We start from the raw sequence: 19,830 nt of genomic DNA, 5'->3' as shown, positions 1-19,830 counted from the left end.
AGTGTAATAAATGATGCATTTTATTATCCATAAAGTATTGATCCGAGATGAGATTTCCTGGCAGGACTGCATCTCACAGGAGTAAGAAAAGGAAGAGGCAGACAGAGTGTGTGTGTGTGTGAGTGTGTGTGTGTGTATGTGTCCAGGAATAGGAGGAGCTTGCAATGAGATTTTCAAGAAGTATTTGAATAAAGCCCCTGCTTGTATAAGTTCAAATCATGGTAGACTCACTACCTCAGGAGGCCATCCCTTACATCTTTGAGCCATTCCGATGATTATCAGACATTGTTCTTTTTTTTTTTTTTTTTTTGAGACAGAGTCTTGCTCTGTCGCCCAGGCTGGAGTGCAGTGGCGCAATCTCAGCTCACTGCAAACTCCGCCTCCCGGGTTCACGCCATTCTTCTGCCTCAGCCTCCTGAGTAGCTGGGACTACAGGCGCCCACCAACACGCCCAGCTAATTTTTTGTAATTTTAGTAAAGACGGGGTTTCACCATGTTAGCCAGGATGGTCTTGATCTCCTGACCTCGTGATCTGCCCGCCTCGGCCTCCTAAAGTGATGGGATTACAGTCATGAGCCACTGCGTCCAGCCAAGCCATTTTTCTTTATACTGAATCTGACTGGAAGTCAGAGCTTCAGATGCCCCAAAGCAATGGAAGTGACTGCTCAGGGCAGAGCATGGTCTTATATAGTGCCCCATAGAGCGCCTTTCCAAATCTGTATTCTAGACTTCAATGAAGCTCCCAGAAGGGGCATTGCAGGGTTTGGGGCTAACCTTTGTGGCCAGCCTCTTCTGATTCTTTTGTTAGCCCAGGAGATTGAGACTGGGCTGGCTACATTCCAATAGAACCTAATTTATAAAAGCAGACAAGGAAGCTGATTAAGTAAGCTCCATTACTGATAAATTGAGTGATCTTGGGCAAGTCATCAAAGGCTTCTGTGCCTTCACTCCCCATCTGTATATGTAGGGTGATAAGGGCACCCCACCCACCACAGGGCTGCTGTGAGGAAGAAGAAAGAGGATGCATGGGCTGTGCCTCAAGGGAGCCTGGCTCAGAGTGAACAGCTGACACTGCCAGATAGTCACAGAGAAAGGTATCCCCACCCTGTTGGGCTTCCAGAGCAGTGCTTACAGCCATTGAGGGACATCTCATAGCCAGCTGTGTGCAGGGCCTCCCGGCTGCTGGTGGAGCTCCGGGGAGGGGTCCAGGGATCTGCATAGGAGCTCGACCGGGCCTTCATTTCTTCCTTCAGAATCAGCCGGCCAATTCCACTTTGGAGCTGAGGGTGGGGGAAGAGCAACATGAAGTTAGAAGGAAAATAAAGGACACTGAGATGGAACGGGCTTGGGCAAGGCTGAGGATCACATCCTCTATAGTAGCCTGCTCTCATGTTTGCCTTCCCGGCATCCCTCCCACCTTGTGGCACCCATGTTTCCTGTTGCAATCTCATCTTGTCTTCCACAAGTTGTCCTGTGGTCTGGGTAGGGGTCTGGTGGTGGGCACAAAAAAGCAAGCCTGGCCAGTGACAGGATCCCATTGTCCTGGCACAGTGATTGATTCAACAATGGGCAGATAGCCACCTTTTTCTTTTTAACTGAGGTGAAAATTACATAACTTCAAATTAACCATTCTAAAGGAAATGATTCAGTGGCATTTAGTGCATTCACAATGTTGTGGAACTACCACCTCTATCTCATTTCAAAATACCATCATTTCCCCCAAAGGAGATCCCATACCCATGAAGCACTCACTCCTCATTCCCCTCTCCCCCAGCCCCTGGGAACCACCAATCTATGTTCTGTCTCTATGGATTTGCCTAGTCTGCATATTTCATGGAAATGGAATCACACAATATGTGATCTTGTGTCTAGCTTCTTTTCTTAAGCATAATGTTTTCAAGGTTCATCTGCATTGTGGCCTGTATCATTACTTCATTTCTTTTCATGGCTGAATAATATTGCACTGTATGGACATACCATATTTTGTCTATTCATGAGCTGATGGACATTTGGATTATTTCCATATTTTAGCTTTTGTGAATAGTGCTGCCATGAATATGAGTATATATGTATTCGTTTAAGTCCTGTTTTTAATTCTTCTGGGTATATATCTAGGAGTGGAATTGCTGGATCATATGGTAATTTTATGTTTAATTTTTGAGGAACCACCAAATTGTTTTCCACAGGGGCTGGAACAAGGGTTTCACCAGCAATGAACAAGGGTTGCAAGCACCTGCTTACCATTATGTGAAAATAGCTTGCCTGAGCATGAAGCCAATGCAGAGGCAAGCCCCAGAAGTGAAGAGATGAATTTCCTATGGCATTTTTTTGAGCAGTTGGATCTAGCCGTACTTTAAGCTAATTCTACCATTTGATTTTTCAGTTATACAAAGCTATGCTTTTCTTTTTTCTATCATAAGTGGGCTTGAATCTGTTTTTTGTCGCTTGCAAATGAAAAGACCCTCAGTGATATATGCTCTAAGCATCGTATTCAGTGCTGTGGCCTCTGCCCACCTTATGCATGCTGCGGTCAAAATCATCCTCCTCTCCTCCAGATGAGAACCTTCTGGCTCGGGGCACTGTCAAAAGACAGATAAGATCAGCTCCAGCATGTGCACCCCACTCAGCCTGGCTTAAGGCATTTTTTTTTTTTTAAAAAGAAAAGCCACTTTTCTTTTTAATCTTATTTTTCAATGGAAACAGTCTTGTTTAAGCTAAGCCCCACATCAGCTGAAAGTGGTATCTGCTGTCTTTGTGGTCTCTGAACCCTCCTCTCCCGTGGGGACGGATCACTGCCCACTTGGTTATAGTTGTATTTGTGTCTTACCTTCTTTTCTAAATGAAGACTTCTTTGAGAGTAGCGAATGAGTCATCCTTTTATTAAATTTTTAAATTTTTGAGACAGGGGCTCACTCTGTCACCCAGGCTAGAGTGCAGTGGTGTGATCATGGCTTGTTGCAGCCTCAAGCCCCCAGGCTCAAGGGATCCTCCTGCCTCAGGCTTGCATGTAGCTGGGACTACAGGCATACACTATCATGCCCAGAGAATTTTTAAAAATTTTTTTGTAGAGAAGAAGTGCTATGTTGTCCAGGCTGGTCTCAATTTCCTGGGCTCAAGTGATCTTCCCAACTTGGCCTCCCAAAGTGCTGGAATTACGGGCATGAGCCACTGTGCCCAGCCCCAAAGAGTCATCTCTGAGCTTCTATGAAGCTTTGCTTAGAATGGACATTCAATTAGTAAAGACATTGAATAAGAGTGGATCTTGATGAAAAATCTCCCCCCATACTTGAGAGGAACAGCTTGGGTTGTATGACTGGGTGAAGTGGTATCCGAGGACCACTAAGACCCCTTACCAGGAGCCTTCCACCTCCCCACATCCTTTCTTTCTCCATCCTCCCAACCATTTTTTACCTTACAGCCAAAGTCGTCTCTCAAAAGCACAAATGTGATCATGCCGCTACTTTCGATGTGATCATGCCACTCACTGTTTAGGATAACAACCAAAATCCTTACCTCAGCCCTCAAAACCCTGGGGGACCTCCTCCCTCACCTCTACTGCTTCTCTTCCTCTCTGAGTTCAAGGTTAAGTGGACAGCCTTTTCTTTCCTCCAATGGAATCCTCTCTCACATCCTGGGTCTTTGCAGAGGTATTTCTACACTCTCTGCTGTGTTACATCCTTGCCACCCTCCTGATGGCAGCTGAGTGGCTGCATTGAGAAGCTTTTGTCATCTTCAGGCTGGACAGCAGGCCCCTGCCATCAGCTCTCCTACCTTCTGCACATCACCTCCCTCTCATGGCTGGGGCCTATGTCTTCTCCACAAGGGCAAGGACCTGGTCTGTTTTGCTCCCCAGTGTATTGCTAGGGTCCATGGCTAGTGTTTAGTACATATTTGTTGAATGAATAAACACCCTCAGTTATAAACCCTCTAAGCACTCTTATTCAGAATGATTGTATAAAGGAGTGGGCAACTGTTCTGAACACCCGTGTCCTTGGCACAGGTGATAGGGCCCTGGCCCCAGGCTCCTATGGGGGTACTACCTTTGGGGGACCCATGGTAGGTCCAGTACTCAGACTCCGAAGCATAGTAGGGGTCTGGCGAGTAGACGGGACTGTACTTGGAGGTCTGGCTGATGTCTTCACTTGTTTTGCTCTTGGTTGCTGTAGACAAATCACCTGCAGAGGACCCAAGGAGAGCACTTCAGGAAGGCAGAGTGACCGGGATGGGACTGTGTACCCTTTTCCTATCTCTGCCAGGCTCCAGCCCAGGGGAGTGAGGCCACTTCAAGATCAGGGCTCTCTGTTAGAACTGGGCCATGGAGCATCGGAGCTGGAAAAGCACTGGGGCCAAACCCTCATTTTGCATTTAGAAATTGGAGCACCAGAGAGGGAAAGGGGCTTGCTTAAGACTACCTAGCATGTGAGCACCAGAACTGGACCAGACCTCAGCCCAGGGCTCTTTCCAGCACATTCCATGGATTCCCAGGTCTGTTCCAGAATGACCTCTAAGGGTGTGGCTCCTCAAATAAGACTGGACAAGTCTCAGGTGAGCCCCAGCCCTTTAGAAGCCTTCCTAGACCTTTAGAAGCCTTCCTTGTTATAAATTTGAACTCCATCATTCCTTACAACCTGAGATGCCACATTCTGCTCAGGGACTACATAGCCTGAAGGAAGGAGTGCTAGACAGGGAGTCAGCAAAGCCGGGTTCTGGTCGCAGCTCTGCCACTTTACTCAGCTGTAACACTGGGCAGTTCCTACCATCTCTGCCTGTTTCCTCATCTGTAAGTGTCAAAATTGGTCGGCTGGCTCAGGTGCCATCCAGCTTCAAGCTTCCACTGAAGTAAGCCCAGGACAGGGGTGACCAAAAAGACCCACTGCAGTCACAACTACTTACAGAGCAGTGACTTCTCGTGGCCCAAACGTGGGTGACAGGCTGGTAGAGCAGAGAGAGGGGCTGGGGAAGTGTGTGTCGCTGCATGACCATTTCTCATGGTCAGCCACAGGAAGCTTTAGGGACAAGCTCTGTGCTCTGTGGAGCCAGAGTGGCAGAGGGTGGTGGATCAGCTTCAGCCAGCCCCAGGCTATGCAGCCCCCACAACAGCACTTGCTTCCAAAGATTTCAAATTCTTCTCTTTGACTTGGGTCCTGGGCAGCCCCTCCTGGCTGATTGCATTTAGCTTTTTCCTCTGCCCTCTTTTCCAAGCAACCCACCTCCACCCCAGACTCCTCTTGAGTCTGCTTAATGCCACCCCTCAGAGCCCACCTGGAAAATCCCACGAAGTCCTGAGAAGCTTGCGACCTGGGGGCCTTTTCTAGGTATAAAGCCAAACTACCTTTGTCATGTTGGTGTCTTTCTATGAGTACTCAGGGGACATGGCATGTCCTTCACAGGCTGGTATAGATGTGCACATGCTCACAGACTCACTTAGGACCCCCTGCTCAGCCCCCTCTGGAACCAAGGATGTCTGTCTAAACTGTAGAATCTTAGGCACCCAGAGCCACTGTTTAAACTCGTACTGTCCCCTCCACCAGCTAATTAGTTCAGAACCTGGTGCAGGACTGCTTCACTCATCTCCAAGCTCCACCGATTCTGGGCCTCCTTTTGCTATCCAGCTAGATCCTTAAGCAAGTGTGGGTGCACAGGGTGGCAGCTGCTCCTCTGCAGCTTCAATGGAAGGGATGCGCTCATTCAATCGAGGCTTAGTAAGTACTTTTTGCAAAAATGAATGGGTGGTGCCAGTGATGAATGACTTGGTGGTTCTCATACTAAGTGCAGGTAGGAATCACGGACAAAACCAGTTATAGTGCAGATTCTTAGTTCACACTCTCAATATTTATAATTAAGGGAGTCTGGGGCAAGGAAGGGGCCAGGGAATCTGCCTTTTAAATGTCTCTTAGGTGCAGATGGTCCACAGATCATCCTTTAAGAATAAAGTATAATAATAATAATAAATGAAAATAAATAAATAAAATAAAAAAAAAGAAAATCAGTATTATGTATCCTACATATGTATGCAGCTGCTTTTCAAAAGTATACAGACACTATTGTGATTAGAAAAATACAAATTCATTCCAAGGCAAAAAAAAAAAAAAAAGAAACACTAAATCAATGAACGAATGAAAGAAGGAAGTGACCCTCTGCAACCTCACTCATCTACATCTCCTCTGCAAGTCTCCATCCACTCTCAGGAGACTGTGACTGAGAACAACTTAGAGCATGGGTTCCCAAGTTGGGCTGAGCATCAGAATCACTTGGAGAAACCATGACACATACAAAATTCGAATTCAGTAAGCCTGGGATGGGGCCCAGGAATCTGTATGCATCCCTTGTTATTCTAATGAACATTTCAAGTATTAATGCCTTGGAGTGTGACTCTCCCAGGGGTATGTGCATTTTACAAAGGTTTTACCAATTATGGAACTTAGGATGCCAGAGAGCAGGTAAGGGGGAGATTGCAAAGGTGGTGGGAAAGAACTGAGGGGACATGAGGACTTTGTTCTTTTGAAATGACACCAAACTCTGCCCTAATGTCACCCTGGGTGATGGGGCAGTCAGCAAGAAGGACCAAGATGCAGCCTTGTGTTTTGTGGCCCCTGGTGGCCTGTGCAGGGCCATCTGCATAGATGGTTAATCTCCCCCCTCTCCTTGTGTGGCCAAGCCCTATCTGCCTCTGACCATACCATGCCGTTTGTAGATCGGGGGTTTCCGGTAGATGTTACTGTCTCCAGCTGCCAGACAGACCAGGAAGGGACAGTGGGGAGGGGAGAGAGAGACAGGAGAAAAGGAGACAGTACTTGGTCAGTTGATCTTAGAAGAGAGAGATGGGCAACAACTTTTTCCAAGGGGCCACATCTTTTTCCCCTGGTGACTTCCTCTTCCAAAGTTGAACTTTCAATCTCGTCCCAACAGGTTCCAAGTAAGGTGCGGGAAGAGGAATGGATGGATCCAAGTAGTGCCGAGGAAGGGACCTGGGGCTTGAAGGGTGAGCATGCAGGCTCAGGGGTGTGTGTGCTCAGCAGAGCCCCATGCAGGAAGGTGTCCACTGCCTCCACCAGGGGCCACACCTCATTCCATGTGAAAATTCCCAGGATGCTGCAGCCGAATTTCAGCTTACCTCCCTCCCCCTCCCTCAAAGACAGACAGGATGGGACCCCTCTAGGGCAGCTGAGGAAGGTGTAGATGCAACAGCAGCATGAGCTCTTGAGGGGAACATGAGTGGGGAGTGAAAAACTGAGCTTGGTGTCAGGAGACTGAGGTCCAGGCCCAGCTCTGCTGTGACTCAGAGGGAGACCTTGTCCAAACCACACCCACTCAGTCACGTAGCCCCTGTCTTCCTCTCAATTCCTGTCATGACCTGCGGTCACATGACATGATAGTGCTGTTCCCTCTGCCTGGGATGTCTTTCCTTGGCTTCTTCATAGGCTGGCTCTTCATCTTTTTTTTTTTTTTTTTTGAGACAGAGTCTCAAAAACTTTGTCACCCAGGCTGGAGTGCAGTGGCACGATCTTGGCTCACTGCAACCTCCGCCTCCCAGGTTCAAGTGATTCTCCTGCCTCAGCCTCATGAGTAGCTGGGATTACAGGTACGTGCCACCATGCCCAGCTAATTTTTGTATTTTTAGTAGAGACGGCGTTTCACCATGTTGGACAGGTTGGTCTCGAACTCTTGATCTCATGACCCACACGCCTCGGCCTCCCAAAGTGCTGGGATCACAGGCATGAGCCACCACGCTGGGCCCCTTCTCATCTTTCAGCTTTAATGTTACCTCCTCCAAGAAGCTCTTCCTGACCGCCCCATCTAGCCTGGCCTCTCTCAGCCTCATCATCTCTCAGGATGGCCTGTTTTATTTATGTTTACAGCACCTATCGCTACCTGAAATTATCCTCTACGTATTTGTTTACTCATTTTTTTATCTCTCTTCCTACATTAGTACGTAAATACCAAATACCATGAAGGCAGGATCTGGGCTGGGTTGAGCACAGTTGCAACCTCTGGGCCCAGAACAGTGCTTGGCTGTACAGAAGGAATAACAGTGGCTTGGGAAGCCAAGTAACTGGCTCACAGTCATGAGCTTATAAGCAGCTGCATCGGATTCCATCCCAAGAGCTTTGAAGCCAAAGTGTGTGGCCTTCACCACTGTGTGCTCCTGCTGCGCCCCTCACAGCCCTCGGGCACTCACGGTATCTCACTCGAGCTCCCTGCCTCTTTTCTCCCCTGGACTGCTTCTTTGAGGTCCTAAGGGAGGTTGGTTCTGACAAGTGGATAATCTGAAGCCCCTGGGTGTGTTGGGGTTGGAGGACAGGGTTGGTGCAGGTGCTTGGTTAGGGAGGTCCCTCAAGAACCAGCTTCTTGGTGCCTGTGTGGCATCGAGGGGGTGACTCAGGCACCTGTGACCCCATGGAGCATGCATCCATCCCAGGAATTCCGGGCTGGCAATGCCTACCTGGGATGTGAAAGTGCTTGGGAGCCTGGTAAGAGGTTGGAGTGGAGGACCTCACATCTAACTGGCTATGGTATGGAGAGCTCCGGCCACTCTCGGGCCCTGGAGCACGCAGGCAGTGGTCGCCAAAGAAAACAGAGGCACAGAGAAAACAGGCATTAACGCGGTGGCAGTTAAGGAAGCAGTGAGGTGATGACAGCAGAGATGGGGGATGGGCTGGGGCGTCCCAGCGTGCTCAGGCTCCGGGGCGGAAGCAGCATGTGCTCTCATGCACCACGTTGGCAGAAACAAGCTTGACCTTGCTTCCTGGCTTGATCCCAAAGTCAGTTTTTGTGAGATGTAAAGATCAACTCTACCGAGCTCCAGGAAGGCATCTTAGTTTGTCCCTTTTATCTCCCCAACCATCCCCGAACCTCCCCCTTTTGGATGCTCCCTTAATTGCTCCTTTCCTCCATCCAAGCGCTGGCTTCACCCCCAACCTGTGGGTGACTGTGGATGGCCTGATTGGATTGGCTGGGGTGGCCCTCAGGTGAAGGCCAGTTCATAGCCATACTTCTGGTCTCTTGGTTCTGCCCTCTGGGTGGGGCAGGCCATGAGGATGGTGGAGTCTTCTTCCAGCCAGGGCCACAGGGCCACCTGCCAGCCCCCTCTCCTGGAAGTTCACCACCCACCTTCCTGCTGCTTCTCAGTGCCACACACTCCTCCATCCCCCCTGCCATCTCAGGGACTCAGAGAGGCCCAGCTGGTCACCTGGGTGGCCATAGGCCTCCAGAGGGCCACACTGTGATGGAGATCGTGGGGGAGCCTTGTGCCCTCTGCAGCAGGGACCCCAAGTGACTGTATTGTCTCCCTGGCTCTTCCTCTCCCTTCAGGGCCTACCCCTTCCTTACCAGAGCGGTAGTAATGGTGAGGTGAGCGGGAGAAGGTGGGCGACATGCCCTGCCGGCTGTAGGTGGGGGAGTCTATGTACCCCGGGCTGGAGGCCCGTCTCTGCCGGAGGTCCAGGTTCTCGTAGATGTCCTGGGAGAGGAAATGGGGCTGTGAGCACAGCTGGCAGTTAAGTGGGCCTGTGGCCTGAGGGTCTAGCAGGCAGGTGGGCATGACATGGAATCTGGGATTCTAGGGGTTGAGGTGTGAATACAGAGATCCCCCTCCTCCCTGAGTTACACACACAGCCAGAGGAAGATGGCAGAGAATTTCCAGGGCTTTCCTCCATCGCTTGCAGGCCCTTGAATGAAATCCATGGGGTCAATCCCTGGAATCCTGACCAGGGATCCCAGAAGCCTGAGGGAGGCCATCTCTGGGCAGGAAGGGCAGATTTCTATCCTGTATGACACTGCCACTTCCTCCAGGACATGCACTCGAGTCTCTCCAGCGCTTCCCTGCTTGCAGGGAGCACCTTGGGCAAGGGCTCAGACACCTTCGGGGGGCTGGGGATGGGTGAAGTCCACATAAAGGGGCACAATTATATATCAACTTAATTCTCTATCAGCTGAATTACCTGGGAGTAGGGAGATAATGTTCCCAGCGACTTAGAAGTGAAGAGTTTGAAGGCAGTTGTGGAACAAGCAGAAGGAATGAGAGGAGGACGAGAGGAAGGACAGAACATGGTTAGATGGCTCGGCAGAGAGGGTCTGCATCAGTTCCTTTGTACCCCTCTCCAGATAACCGCCTCGCTGGGAATTCCAGAGGGTCAGACTACTGATGGGAGGCATGAAACCTCGAGATTATGCCCGCATTTTAGGAAGGGAAAAACCAAGGCCCAGAGAGAGAATATGAAGGCTCAGGGCCACTCAGGGCAGAAGTGGCAGGGACTTGACTTGGACCCAGGCTTCTGTGCTGCATGCTCAGGGCTATTGTCACCATCCTTCTCTGTCTCTCTACTGGTTCATGACCCCTCTACAGTTCATAAGGACAATGCCCAGGGCAGGGCACCCAGCAGCCAGCACCCTGGCTAAGCAGGGGCCAGGCTGGGGCCACCAACAAGGGAGTTGAGCTGGTGGCTGGTGCAGCAGCTGGAGATGGGATGTCTCGACTGAAAAGGGCAGCGGTTCCTCAGTTCCAGCAGCTGGAATGCCTGCCCAGCATTTACACAGCATCTTAATTTTCCAAGAAAGTCAGAAATGCAGATTCTTACATGAAATCTCCCAGCGTTTACATGTTGACAACTAGTTTGCATTTTCAAAAGACACTTTGTGAGTGAAACAAAACAAATCTGAGGGCTGGCTGCAACCTGTGGGCCCTGGTTTGCCATCTCTAACCAAAGGACAAGCGGCTTCTACTAAACACTTGATCCTCCTCTCCTGGTACATTTCAGGGGCCGGAAACCAGAGAATCTCAGCAGTGGGCTCTTCAACCAAATGGAACCCAAATCCCTTAGAGAGGAAGGGAACTTGCCTGAGGTTACAAGTCCAGTTATGGTGGAGCTGGGACAAGAACCTGGGTCCCTGCCCACCAGGACAGGCTTCTGCTGCCTCAAATTAACTCAAGGGGTCTGGGATAAGGTTAGAAATCTTCTAGGATATAGACTGCCAGGACCTCCAGGGTAATTCTGCCCCTGACCCTGCTGCCATCTCCAGAAAACATTTTCTCTTGTTTAGCAACCATTTAATGATTTCAAAAGCCATCTGTTACTGAGTCTTTATAAAAGTGTCTCTTCCTTTGAAGAGACACTGGGGCTAAAGGCCAGATGCGAAAACCAGAGAACATGTCTGATTAGACATGTTATAATCAGGGATTATAAATCTAAATGGCCATTGAGACTGGCAGGAGATGAGCGCCTTGGGCTGAGTACATGAAAAATTCCTACAGTATAAGAAATACAACAGCTTGAGTGATAAGTGGTCACAAGCTCTCAGCTTCAATGCTGGGATTAACAGGGAGTAGGGGGACTGGGGAGAATGGAAAGCTCATGTCCTGTCTATAGGGGGTGCTGCTTCCATCTCCAGATGGCGGAAATGTAGGTTTAATGTTGTCAGCTCTGGTTTTTCAAGAAGAGCCAGAAAGCCAAATGAAATCTCTTCGTTTAAAAAATGTTGGCCATAAATCCCAGTGTAGAAGAGTCTGGGAGCCAGCATTGTGGAGGCCAAACTGTCTGTGATGGAGAGGGCTGGGGACCCCAGCAGAACCTCCTTTCCTACAATAGCCCCAGAGAGAAGGGCAAGACGCAATACCTCTCCATAGCCACATCTCTCCAGCATCTCGTCGGACGTGTATCTGGAATGAGGCTCATAGGAAATGAGGTCGGGACGTTGTACCTCGTAGATAGACTTAACCTTGGGGAGAGCCGCCAGGTCTTTGTAATTAAGGATCTCATTATCCACTTTAGCCTAGGGAAGAGGGAAATGGACAGGAAAGGAATAGAAAGATAAGAGGGAAAACGGAATGCAGAGAGGAAACAAAAACAAGATACAGAAGGAACGAACTTCTCCAGTTTCCACCACAAACAGAAGATTAGGATCAAATTGAAGAATAGTAGAATGTTAGAATAAAAGTGGTCTTAGAGGCCATCCATTCCAACAGGGCTAACATTTATTGAGCACATATTGTTTGTAAGCCCTGTGCTTTACAAGAATTATATCCTCTAGACGTTGTAACGCCTCTGTGAAGTATATGTCAATACCATTTCTATTTTCTAGCTGAGGAAAGGGAGGCTCAAAAGGTTATACAATTTGCACCACTAAGCTAATAGATTTGAATTCAGCCTGAACTACACAGCCTGGGTGCTGACTGCCTTCCGATCCCACAGAGTGAGGACATCCCATTTCACAGCATCCTTGAAGAAGAAGATGAAGATGGTAAAGACAAAAATAATCATGATAGTAAAACACTAGCTAACATTTGGTGAGTACTTATTATAAGCCAGGCTCTGTACCAAGTCCCTTATATAGATTAACTCAGTTCATCCATACAACTCACAACTCTAGTAGTAGGCACTAACATTAACCTCCTTTTGAATAAGGAACCAGAGGCACAGAAAAATCAATTAACTTGTCCAAGGCTACATAGCTAATAAGTTGCAAGAGCCCAAATTTCAACACAGAGAGCTTGCCCTTTTCAGCAGCCTCTCCTGTCTTCTCAGGATGGGGAGTTCACTGTCTTACACCATCAGAAGGCTGCATTCAGAAAGCTGCTCCTTCCATTGAACTGAAATGAGCCTCTACCTTCTGCTTGACTTTGGCAGAGTTCAGCCCTCTAGAGCCGCATGGATTGAAAGAAAGCTTCCCCTTGCATGTGACAGCCCACATCTCATGGCTCCTGAAGCCATGTCTTTTCCACGGCCATGTCCTCCAGCTGTTTCCTCTGTGACCTGGTGTTTGCTATGATCAACCAGGATCTGTCTTGAAAGGTCCTGAGGTGCTGCAAATTACAATAGAGGCTGCTAGATAGAGAATCCAGAGACTGTATTAGTCTGATAACGTTCTCCCAATACCATAGGAGCCAGGTATAGTCTCAGGGCCAAGACTACTTTACAGGGAGCAGCATTCATAAATACCTATAAGCTGTGCTATTTTGAAAACCTACCAAAGCTCTTCCACTATTGTATCCCTGCCACATCAGCACTGCAATTAGGGCAGTGTTGCTTATTCTCTGTTGCCCCTAGACCCAGTGTCCACCCTTCCTTGCCTGGATCTATGTCCTGAACACTGCCTGGGCTGTATCACAGGCTCTTTTGCTCTCTGACTTTCAGCTGGGTTTAGCCAATAGGATGCACCAGCAGAGACTAGAGGGTGAATGGCGAGAGAGGCTGGCACACTTATTTCCCTGGCAACCTTCCTGGCTGGCAGTGGGCTGGGCCTGACTCTCTCTGGAGGCTGGGCTTCCCCAGCTCTTGCTAGCTTTGGTAATGCTGTTCCCTTCCCTCATCTCTTTAGGTCCAGTGTGGTAACCACATCATGTTGCTGTAGTCCCTGGATACGTCACTATCTCCTGTGGGTCCACTTAACCCTGCCCACACCTCCGTCATGAAACCTTCCTCAGTTGAGCTCTTTGAGGTAGGCTACCTGATTTCTGCCAGAGCCTGTCTGGTACAGACACCCACATCTGCACCAGTTCTGGGGGTGTGTGGGTAAAAAAAGCCTTTATTAGATGAGAGTCCACTTGCTGAAGTAATTGCTGCCTTTTGTCCTGGCTGTTAGATCTTGACCTTGAGAGCTGTTGGCATCTTCCAAACTCATCTCGACCTGTGACTATTCATTTTGGCACTTTACCCCAAACCTCAAAAATACTAAATTTATATTTCTTCCTATAGCCACTTTGTTTACAGGGCTATAAATGAGCCTCAGGTCTAGAGACACACCAGTTGATCAGAGGCATCCTAACATAATTAGCCAGGAAGGAAGGAAGGAAGAGAACACATGGGTCAAAGCCAAACCACCTGAAGATGATTCTAGAAGTCAGTGGAGATGGAGTAAAGTTTGAAAGTTTGAAAGAACCTGCTCGTTTCAGGTTCACTGATAATTCTATTTGAATATAAAATCTCAAATGTCTATTAAAACTAAATTAAAATCCATCTTTATGCTTGTTATTGCATCTATCCAAAGCAGATGGATGAATATTTTTCCAAATTTGGAAGCCATGCTTGGGATGGGTTCACTGAAAACAGGGCTTCTATGACATGTTCAGCCATTCCCAGGAGCAGCTGAGCATGAGGCATCATAAATGGTGAGAGCACGAGAGGCTGGAAGGGGAGACACATGCCTCTGCTAGGATGTGAGGGACAACTGATCTCAATGTGTAAGCCCCTAGTTGGAAGGCACAAGCGCAGGTGTTTCTAGCTGCCATCATAAATTCCATTCTGTAATGGAGTTGCTCATCACAGGGGCAATTCTGGGAATCTTTCTCCAGGACTCCAAGGTGAACATCATCAGGGCTTAACTTATTTCACAAAGGTTTACAAGGCCCCTCAGTAGCACCGGGGAAACCAGCTTGTGATGAACAGTATTACAGTGCAGCAGCTTCTTGAGTGCTCCTGTTCTAGTAACTCTCTTCTGGAAACATACTCATATTTGTCAATAACATTCTCACTGTGCATGCCTGGAAACTAAGCCCATTAATCCTGCTGTGGTCTGGCCCCATTCACAGTGCCAGGGAGACTATCACCTTTCTTACTTTAGACAGGAATCTTCAATGAGTACAGCCTGTGATCAAAGCAGCTTGTCTTTTTTGACAGCCACATGGTAGTATTGACCCATATTGAAATTTCAGTCAGTGATAACTCTTAAGTGTTTTTCTTTTTTTCCATTTGACCAGAGAAGAAAGGAAAGGTGCCCATAGTCCTGTCAATGGGCATTATCCAGGGATCAAAGAGGAGACTGGATGTGGATTTGAAGTAATGATCTAGCAGTAGTGGACAGGGCCACGGCTGGCTGGTTTGCTGTCTGTATCTAGAGCTTCTTGTCTGGAATGGGTTTCTTGTTACAGACCATTTTCCCCACATTTCTTGTCTTCTTGGCTCCTTTGGCTTTTGGAAGGCTGGAACAGTCCAGAGTCAATCAGATTGAGGTTTTCTGCTCGTTTCAGTTTTCCCTCACTCTGCATTTCCCACCTCCTTTAGCTTATTTCTGTTTATCCCTCTGCTTTGAGTTTAATGTTTCTTCCTCGGGATGCCTTCTCCCAACTAGTCTTAGATTGTCAGGTCCCTCTGTTTATCTGTAGTATCATCAGAGGACCCCGTGCTTTTCCTTCCTGGAATTTATAACTGCAATTGATGATTCATGGCACTATGTGTTCAATGTCATGAGGACAGGCATCAAGTCTGTGTAGTTAATCACCATTTCCCCAGAGCAGAGCACTGCACTTAGCAGAGTAAATGCTTGGCACATGTTTGTTGAATGAATGAATGACATATATAAGGGGCCTCTGAGGTCATTGAACTCAACTTCTGTCTCTTCTTCTACATCCCTGGAAAATGATGAGTCTCTCTGTGTTTGAATGCCTGTGGAGATGGGAGCTCCGACACATGGAGGTGGGTCTGCTCCATCCCTGGACTTCCCACATGATTAGAAACCTCTTCCTTATGTTTGCAAATTCTTTACAGCCATGTTTCCACATGTGTATGTGGCTTCCTTCTCCTTTCTGCCTCCTTATCACCCACCACTATCTCCACATCAATATTCCACCTAATACCTATTCAGAATACCACTTTGATCCTCAGTTTTTTCTTGCTCTCAGTTAAGTAGTGGGAAACGAGGCACCTTGCATTGGTTTTAGAACTCAGCAAGGGCTCTTGCTGTCATTGTACTTTCTTTCTCGTGCTCCATGGAACTCTGCATTATCCCTGAAACTCTGGGTTTACTAGACTGTTTGCTTCATGAGGGCAGGATCTATGTCCTCCCTGTACCCCACTGGATCCTCAAGAGCTGGTACAGAGCCTAGCACATGAAGAGCATGCATCAAATGTCAGCTGGATGAAAACCTGAGAGCTCCCTCATCCTTAGTGACTCTTTAGATACCAGGTCAGGAATAAGGAAGGGCCTTTGGTGGTAGAAAAGTGATACATACGCAGATGACTCGGTTGGGTGACCCAATGCTGGATCCAGGGGGTGAGATGGAGGTTTCAGATGTCCGTCTATGCTATGGGAGAGATGAAGACAGAAAAGGTGAGAAGCTGCAACCTGAGCTTGGTGGGGAGGGTGAGACAGGGGGTTAAGAATGCAACATTAGCAATACCATTAAAGTACTCTCTGGCTACTTCTGTACTTCCTTTTTATTCTCTGCCTTTTAAGTCAAGGTCTGAGTGTGAATGAGACCTAAAATGCAAGGACTTCAGGCTGTTGGGGGCAGAATATGGATTTATTTTCTACGTATTTGCAGCTAGCAGTCTAAATAGGAAATTACTCATAAAACTTTTCATTTTGAGTTATCCCAGTCAATAATGTATTTCTTTAAAAAAATAAAATTGGTTAGTATTCATTCCTTCGGAGTTTGTTTATTCAAAATGTAAAAGTGGGTTAAATTTCATGTAATTGCACAATATGCTGATTCTTTACAGTGTATTAATTGCAAATTGACATCAACTTAAGTGATTAAAAAAAAACTGTCTCTGAACAATGGCAATGATGGATTAATAGCTTCCTTAGCAGAGCAGCATGATGCCAGTCTTAATGCATAAGAGGGTGCCTGCATGATGTAAAGGGATTAGGAATCAAGGACCCACGGGTGAAGTATGTGGTCTTAGGCATCTTGGATTCTTGATCTGTAAAATGAAGAGGCTGAGCTTCAGGATCACTTGATTCTCTCCCAGTTTTCTCATCCTACAATTTACAGCATTCTAAGTGGGGCTATAAAGTTTCCTAAACTGTGGACTGTGAACTAGCGGTGGTTCTGGGAAGATGAAGGTGGAACATTTGATAATACTGAATCATAGAGTTAGAGAGTAAAATCTAACATTTCAATCCCCTTGATAGATCAAGGAGGCGGTCTCAGTTTGGTGCTAATACATTTCAACAACTATCTCAACAATTGCCAATTTCCTATTTTATTTTTGAGACAGAGTCTTGCTCTGTCATCCAGGCTGGAGTACAGTGGCACAATTTTGACTCACTGCAACCTCTGCCTCTCAGTTTCAAGTGATTCCCCTGCTTCAGCCTCCTGAGTAGCTGGGATTACAGGCACGTGCCACCACACCCAGCTAATTTTTGTATTTTTAGTAGAATTGAGGTTCCGCCATGTTGGACAGGCTGGTCTCGAACTACTGACCTCAAGTGATTCACCCGCCTTAGCCTCCCAAAGTGTTGGGATTACAGACGTGAGCCACCACTCCCAGCCCAATTTCCCTTTTTAAACAAAGAGAGCACAGGCAACACTGTCTAGCTAGAATTTTAAACATTTATTCTTAAGAATTATTTCATTATCATTGAATTTATTTTATGATTACCTTCTATTTACAGCAAGTATTACTGGTTTCCACGTGGCAATATAAAGTTTTATTTTAAGATAAGTTTAGTTAATAAAAAGTAGTGACTTGATATAAAGAAAAAGATTAAGTATATAATGAAACAGGTGGTGCACAGATATGGCAACAGGCATCAGGGTTGCAGAGGATGACTGAAGTTTGGGAAATGCCACCAAAGGGGAGGAAAATGAAGAAAGGGACAAGTAGGTCTTATACCTTAAATGGGAGAGGGTCTTGGAAGAAACAGGGAAAGAAATTCAGGGCTTAAAAAATAATTATGCATCAATAAATTGGCTCTTTCAAAAAACTTTCATTAAGTGGATGGGATAGCAAGGAAGACATGTTTAACTAGCTGGTCAGAAATTGTGCACTTGCTTTTCTAGTTGGATAGACTCCAGCAGGTAACACAATAGAGTCCCAAGGGGTCAACTTGATATCCGGGGGCCAGGATGTAAAACCCCATTCCCTATCCCCCAACACACACCCCAGGTGTCTCCTCCACATCATCAAAGACCCAGAAGCCGGATCCTTCCTGCAGCCTGGGAGGCTCAATCCCTCTCTACAGTATCAGGAACCCAGATTCACAAGCCTTCCTGATATTTGTCAGAACACAGTAATTCAGAGGGACACAGGACCTCAGCTGGCCCAGCGCGTACCTGGGGATGTCGGCTGTGCTTTGTTACTGTAGGCACATCATCGCCTCTTTAGAACCGGTTTTCTCACAGGCAAGGCAAAGATAGAATTTCTTGCCCATCTGCTTCACAGGGTTAAAGGAGTAAAATCGGACAGTGGCTGTGAAGATGCTTTGTAAACTGTCAATTACTGTGACATTATTAACTATTATTATTAACGAGTGACCTTAGGCTGGGAAAAACCATGGCGAGAGCGTCTCAGCGAGGCCGCCATCTTGCTCAGCAATGGTAGAGTTACAGCCTCGCCCCAGAAACACAAAACTCACATGATACAGTGCTTTACAGTTTTCAGAGTGCTTTCACATCCGATGTCTTAAGCCCCTCAAAAACCCCACGGGGCAGGTGTTACCGTTAGGGAAATCCAAGGACACAGGCACACATTTGGGAGTGTGCACACTGAGGAATGCTGACCCTGTCCCAAAGCACAGCTCCCTTAACTTGTGGCAGAAAGTAGCAAAGCAGGAGTGCTGGTCTGGAATCTACTAGCTTGCTTACCTTTAACTTCTTCTCTGCCCGGGCTGCCTGTTTGCAGATGGGGTGCCAAACCTCGGAACCTAAGGGGTCATGAAAATAACGAAGACTCAGACCTTTCAAACCCTCCAGCACTCTCTCCATGCCCCACTTTGATTTACTCCGTGGTCAGCGTATGTCCCTTACACATCTGCCAGAAGGGCCCCCTTGGCTTTCCCAGCTCCCTCCTGGCACCTCTCAGACCTATGCGACCACTCACATCCTTTTTCTGTGTGTCCAAATCCTACCCGTTTCTCAAGGTCTAGGGCTCACATGACATCTTCTTGCAAACTTTCTTACCTGCCAGCTGGGAGTGACTTCTCTCTCCTCTGTGATCCATAGTTCTTTGTGTCTCTTTCCACACATACAGCCTTAAGGCACAGTAGCTTATGGATTTTTCATTTCCCACTAAATCAAGAGCTTCTCCTGGGCAGGAACTGAGCTTTATTCATTGCTACATCTCCCACAGTCCCCAGCACGGGACTTTGCTCTTAGAAGAGATCCGTACATGTTTGTGGGGTGACGAGATGAGTGCATGATTGGCAGTGAGTGACACATAGCAGGTGGTCAATAAATATTTGTTGAATGAATAAATGACAGTGTGGATAAAAAAGAGTGACAGAGCATGGTGAACTCCAGCTTTCTTTTCTCTTAAAGACTTATGATGGTCTACCAGAGCTATCACATTTAAGGGTGAGGAGGTGTCATGGTGTATATTCCACTTGAGAGCATTGCCTTGACCTGCTAATTCCTCAGAGACTCCAGACTCTTCAAATTTAGTATACTGCTAATGCCCACATTTTATTGTGGGTGGGGGTCCAGTTGGCCAGCCCCAAACCCGAAAGGCCAATTTGGAAAGGCATGAGCAACAGTTGGCTGCTCACATGTTGAGAAGCAGCCCCAAATATGACACATTCCCCAAAGGAGGGACAGGTGTCCTGGATTAGAAGGAAAAATAGGAACATATTATCCCTCTGGAGCCATTCCCCTTGTAACCAGCCCTAAAAGGAAAGGAGCCAGCAATGGCTGGATTCCTGAGCATCCAGATGGCATTTGTTTGTCTGACTTTGTTTCTAGGATATACTTTATATTATGCTTTGTTGCCTGGAACCCCCAGGACCGGAATACTAGCTAAGGGATGAGATGGTGGTGAAAGGTCAATAATTCGGAGTGGAAAAGAGAAGAGAGGCCTGAAGTGAGGAGGCCTGTGTTTTTTGTCTCTGCTCAGCTTCTAACACATCCTCTCTCTGGGTCCCAGTTTCCTCATCTGAAGAACAATAAGGTGGGGATTT

General features: G+C 47.4%; 1 protein-coding gene across 11 annotated transcripts in view; it reads right to left on the bottom strand.

The window, feature by feature from the left end:
- The window catches only part of ABLIM3 (actin binding LIM protein family member 3), a 119,167-nt gene that overhangs the window by 11,537 nt on the left and 87,800 nt on the right, over positions 1-19,830 (bottom strand). For 4 of the 11 annotated variants that reach the window (XM_063665266.1, XM_054488278.2, XM_063665268.1 and 1 more), the window contains 7 exons: positions 18,524-18,582; positions 15,944-16,015; positions 9,331-9,460; positions 6,681-6,728; positions 4,041-4,175; positions 2,515-2,579; positions 1,133-1,280 (listed from right to left, as the gene is read on the bottom strand). In XM_063665266.1, the coding sequence (XP_063521336.1) occupies positions 1,133-1,280; positions 2,515-2,579; positions 4,041-4,175; positions 6,681-6,728; positions 9,331-9,460; positions 15,944-16,015; positions 18,524-18,582 (657 nt within the window). Of the gene's footprint in view, positions 1-1,132; positions 1,281-2,514; positions 2,580-4,040; positions 4,176-6,680; positions 6,729-8,443; positions 8,543-9,330; positions 9,461-9,941; positions 9,972-11,613; positions 11,770-15,943; positions 16,016-18,523; positions 18,583-19,830 lie in introns of all 11 variants that reach the window. The other 7 variants (XM_063665261.1, XM_063665262.1, XM_054488275.2 and 4 more) reach the window with 3 other exon arrangements.

This window comes from Pongo pygmaeus, chromosome 4 (genome assembly GCF_028885625.2).
Source record: "Pongo pygmaeus isolate AG05252 chromosome 4, NHGRI_mPonPyg2-v2.0_pri, whole genome shotgun sequence".
In the NCBI taxonomy this organism is placed as follows: Eukaryota; Metazoa; Chordata; class Mammalia; order Primates; family Hominidae; genus Pongo; species Pongo pygmaeus.
The sequence above is the reverse complement of the archived record's forward strand: the minus strand, read 5'-3'. Positions and strand labels throughout refer to the sequence as shown.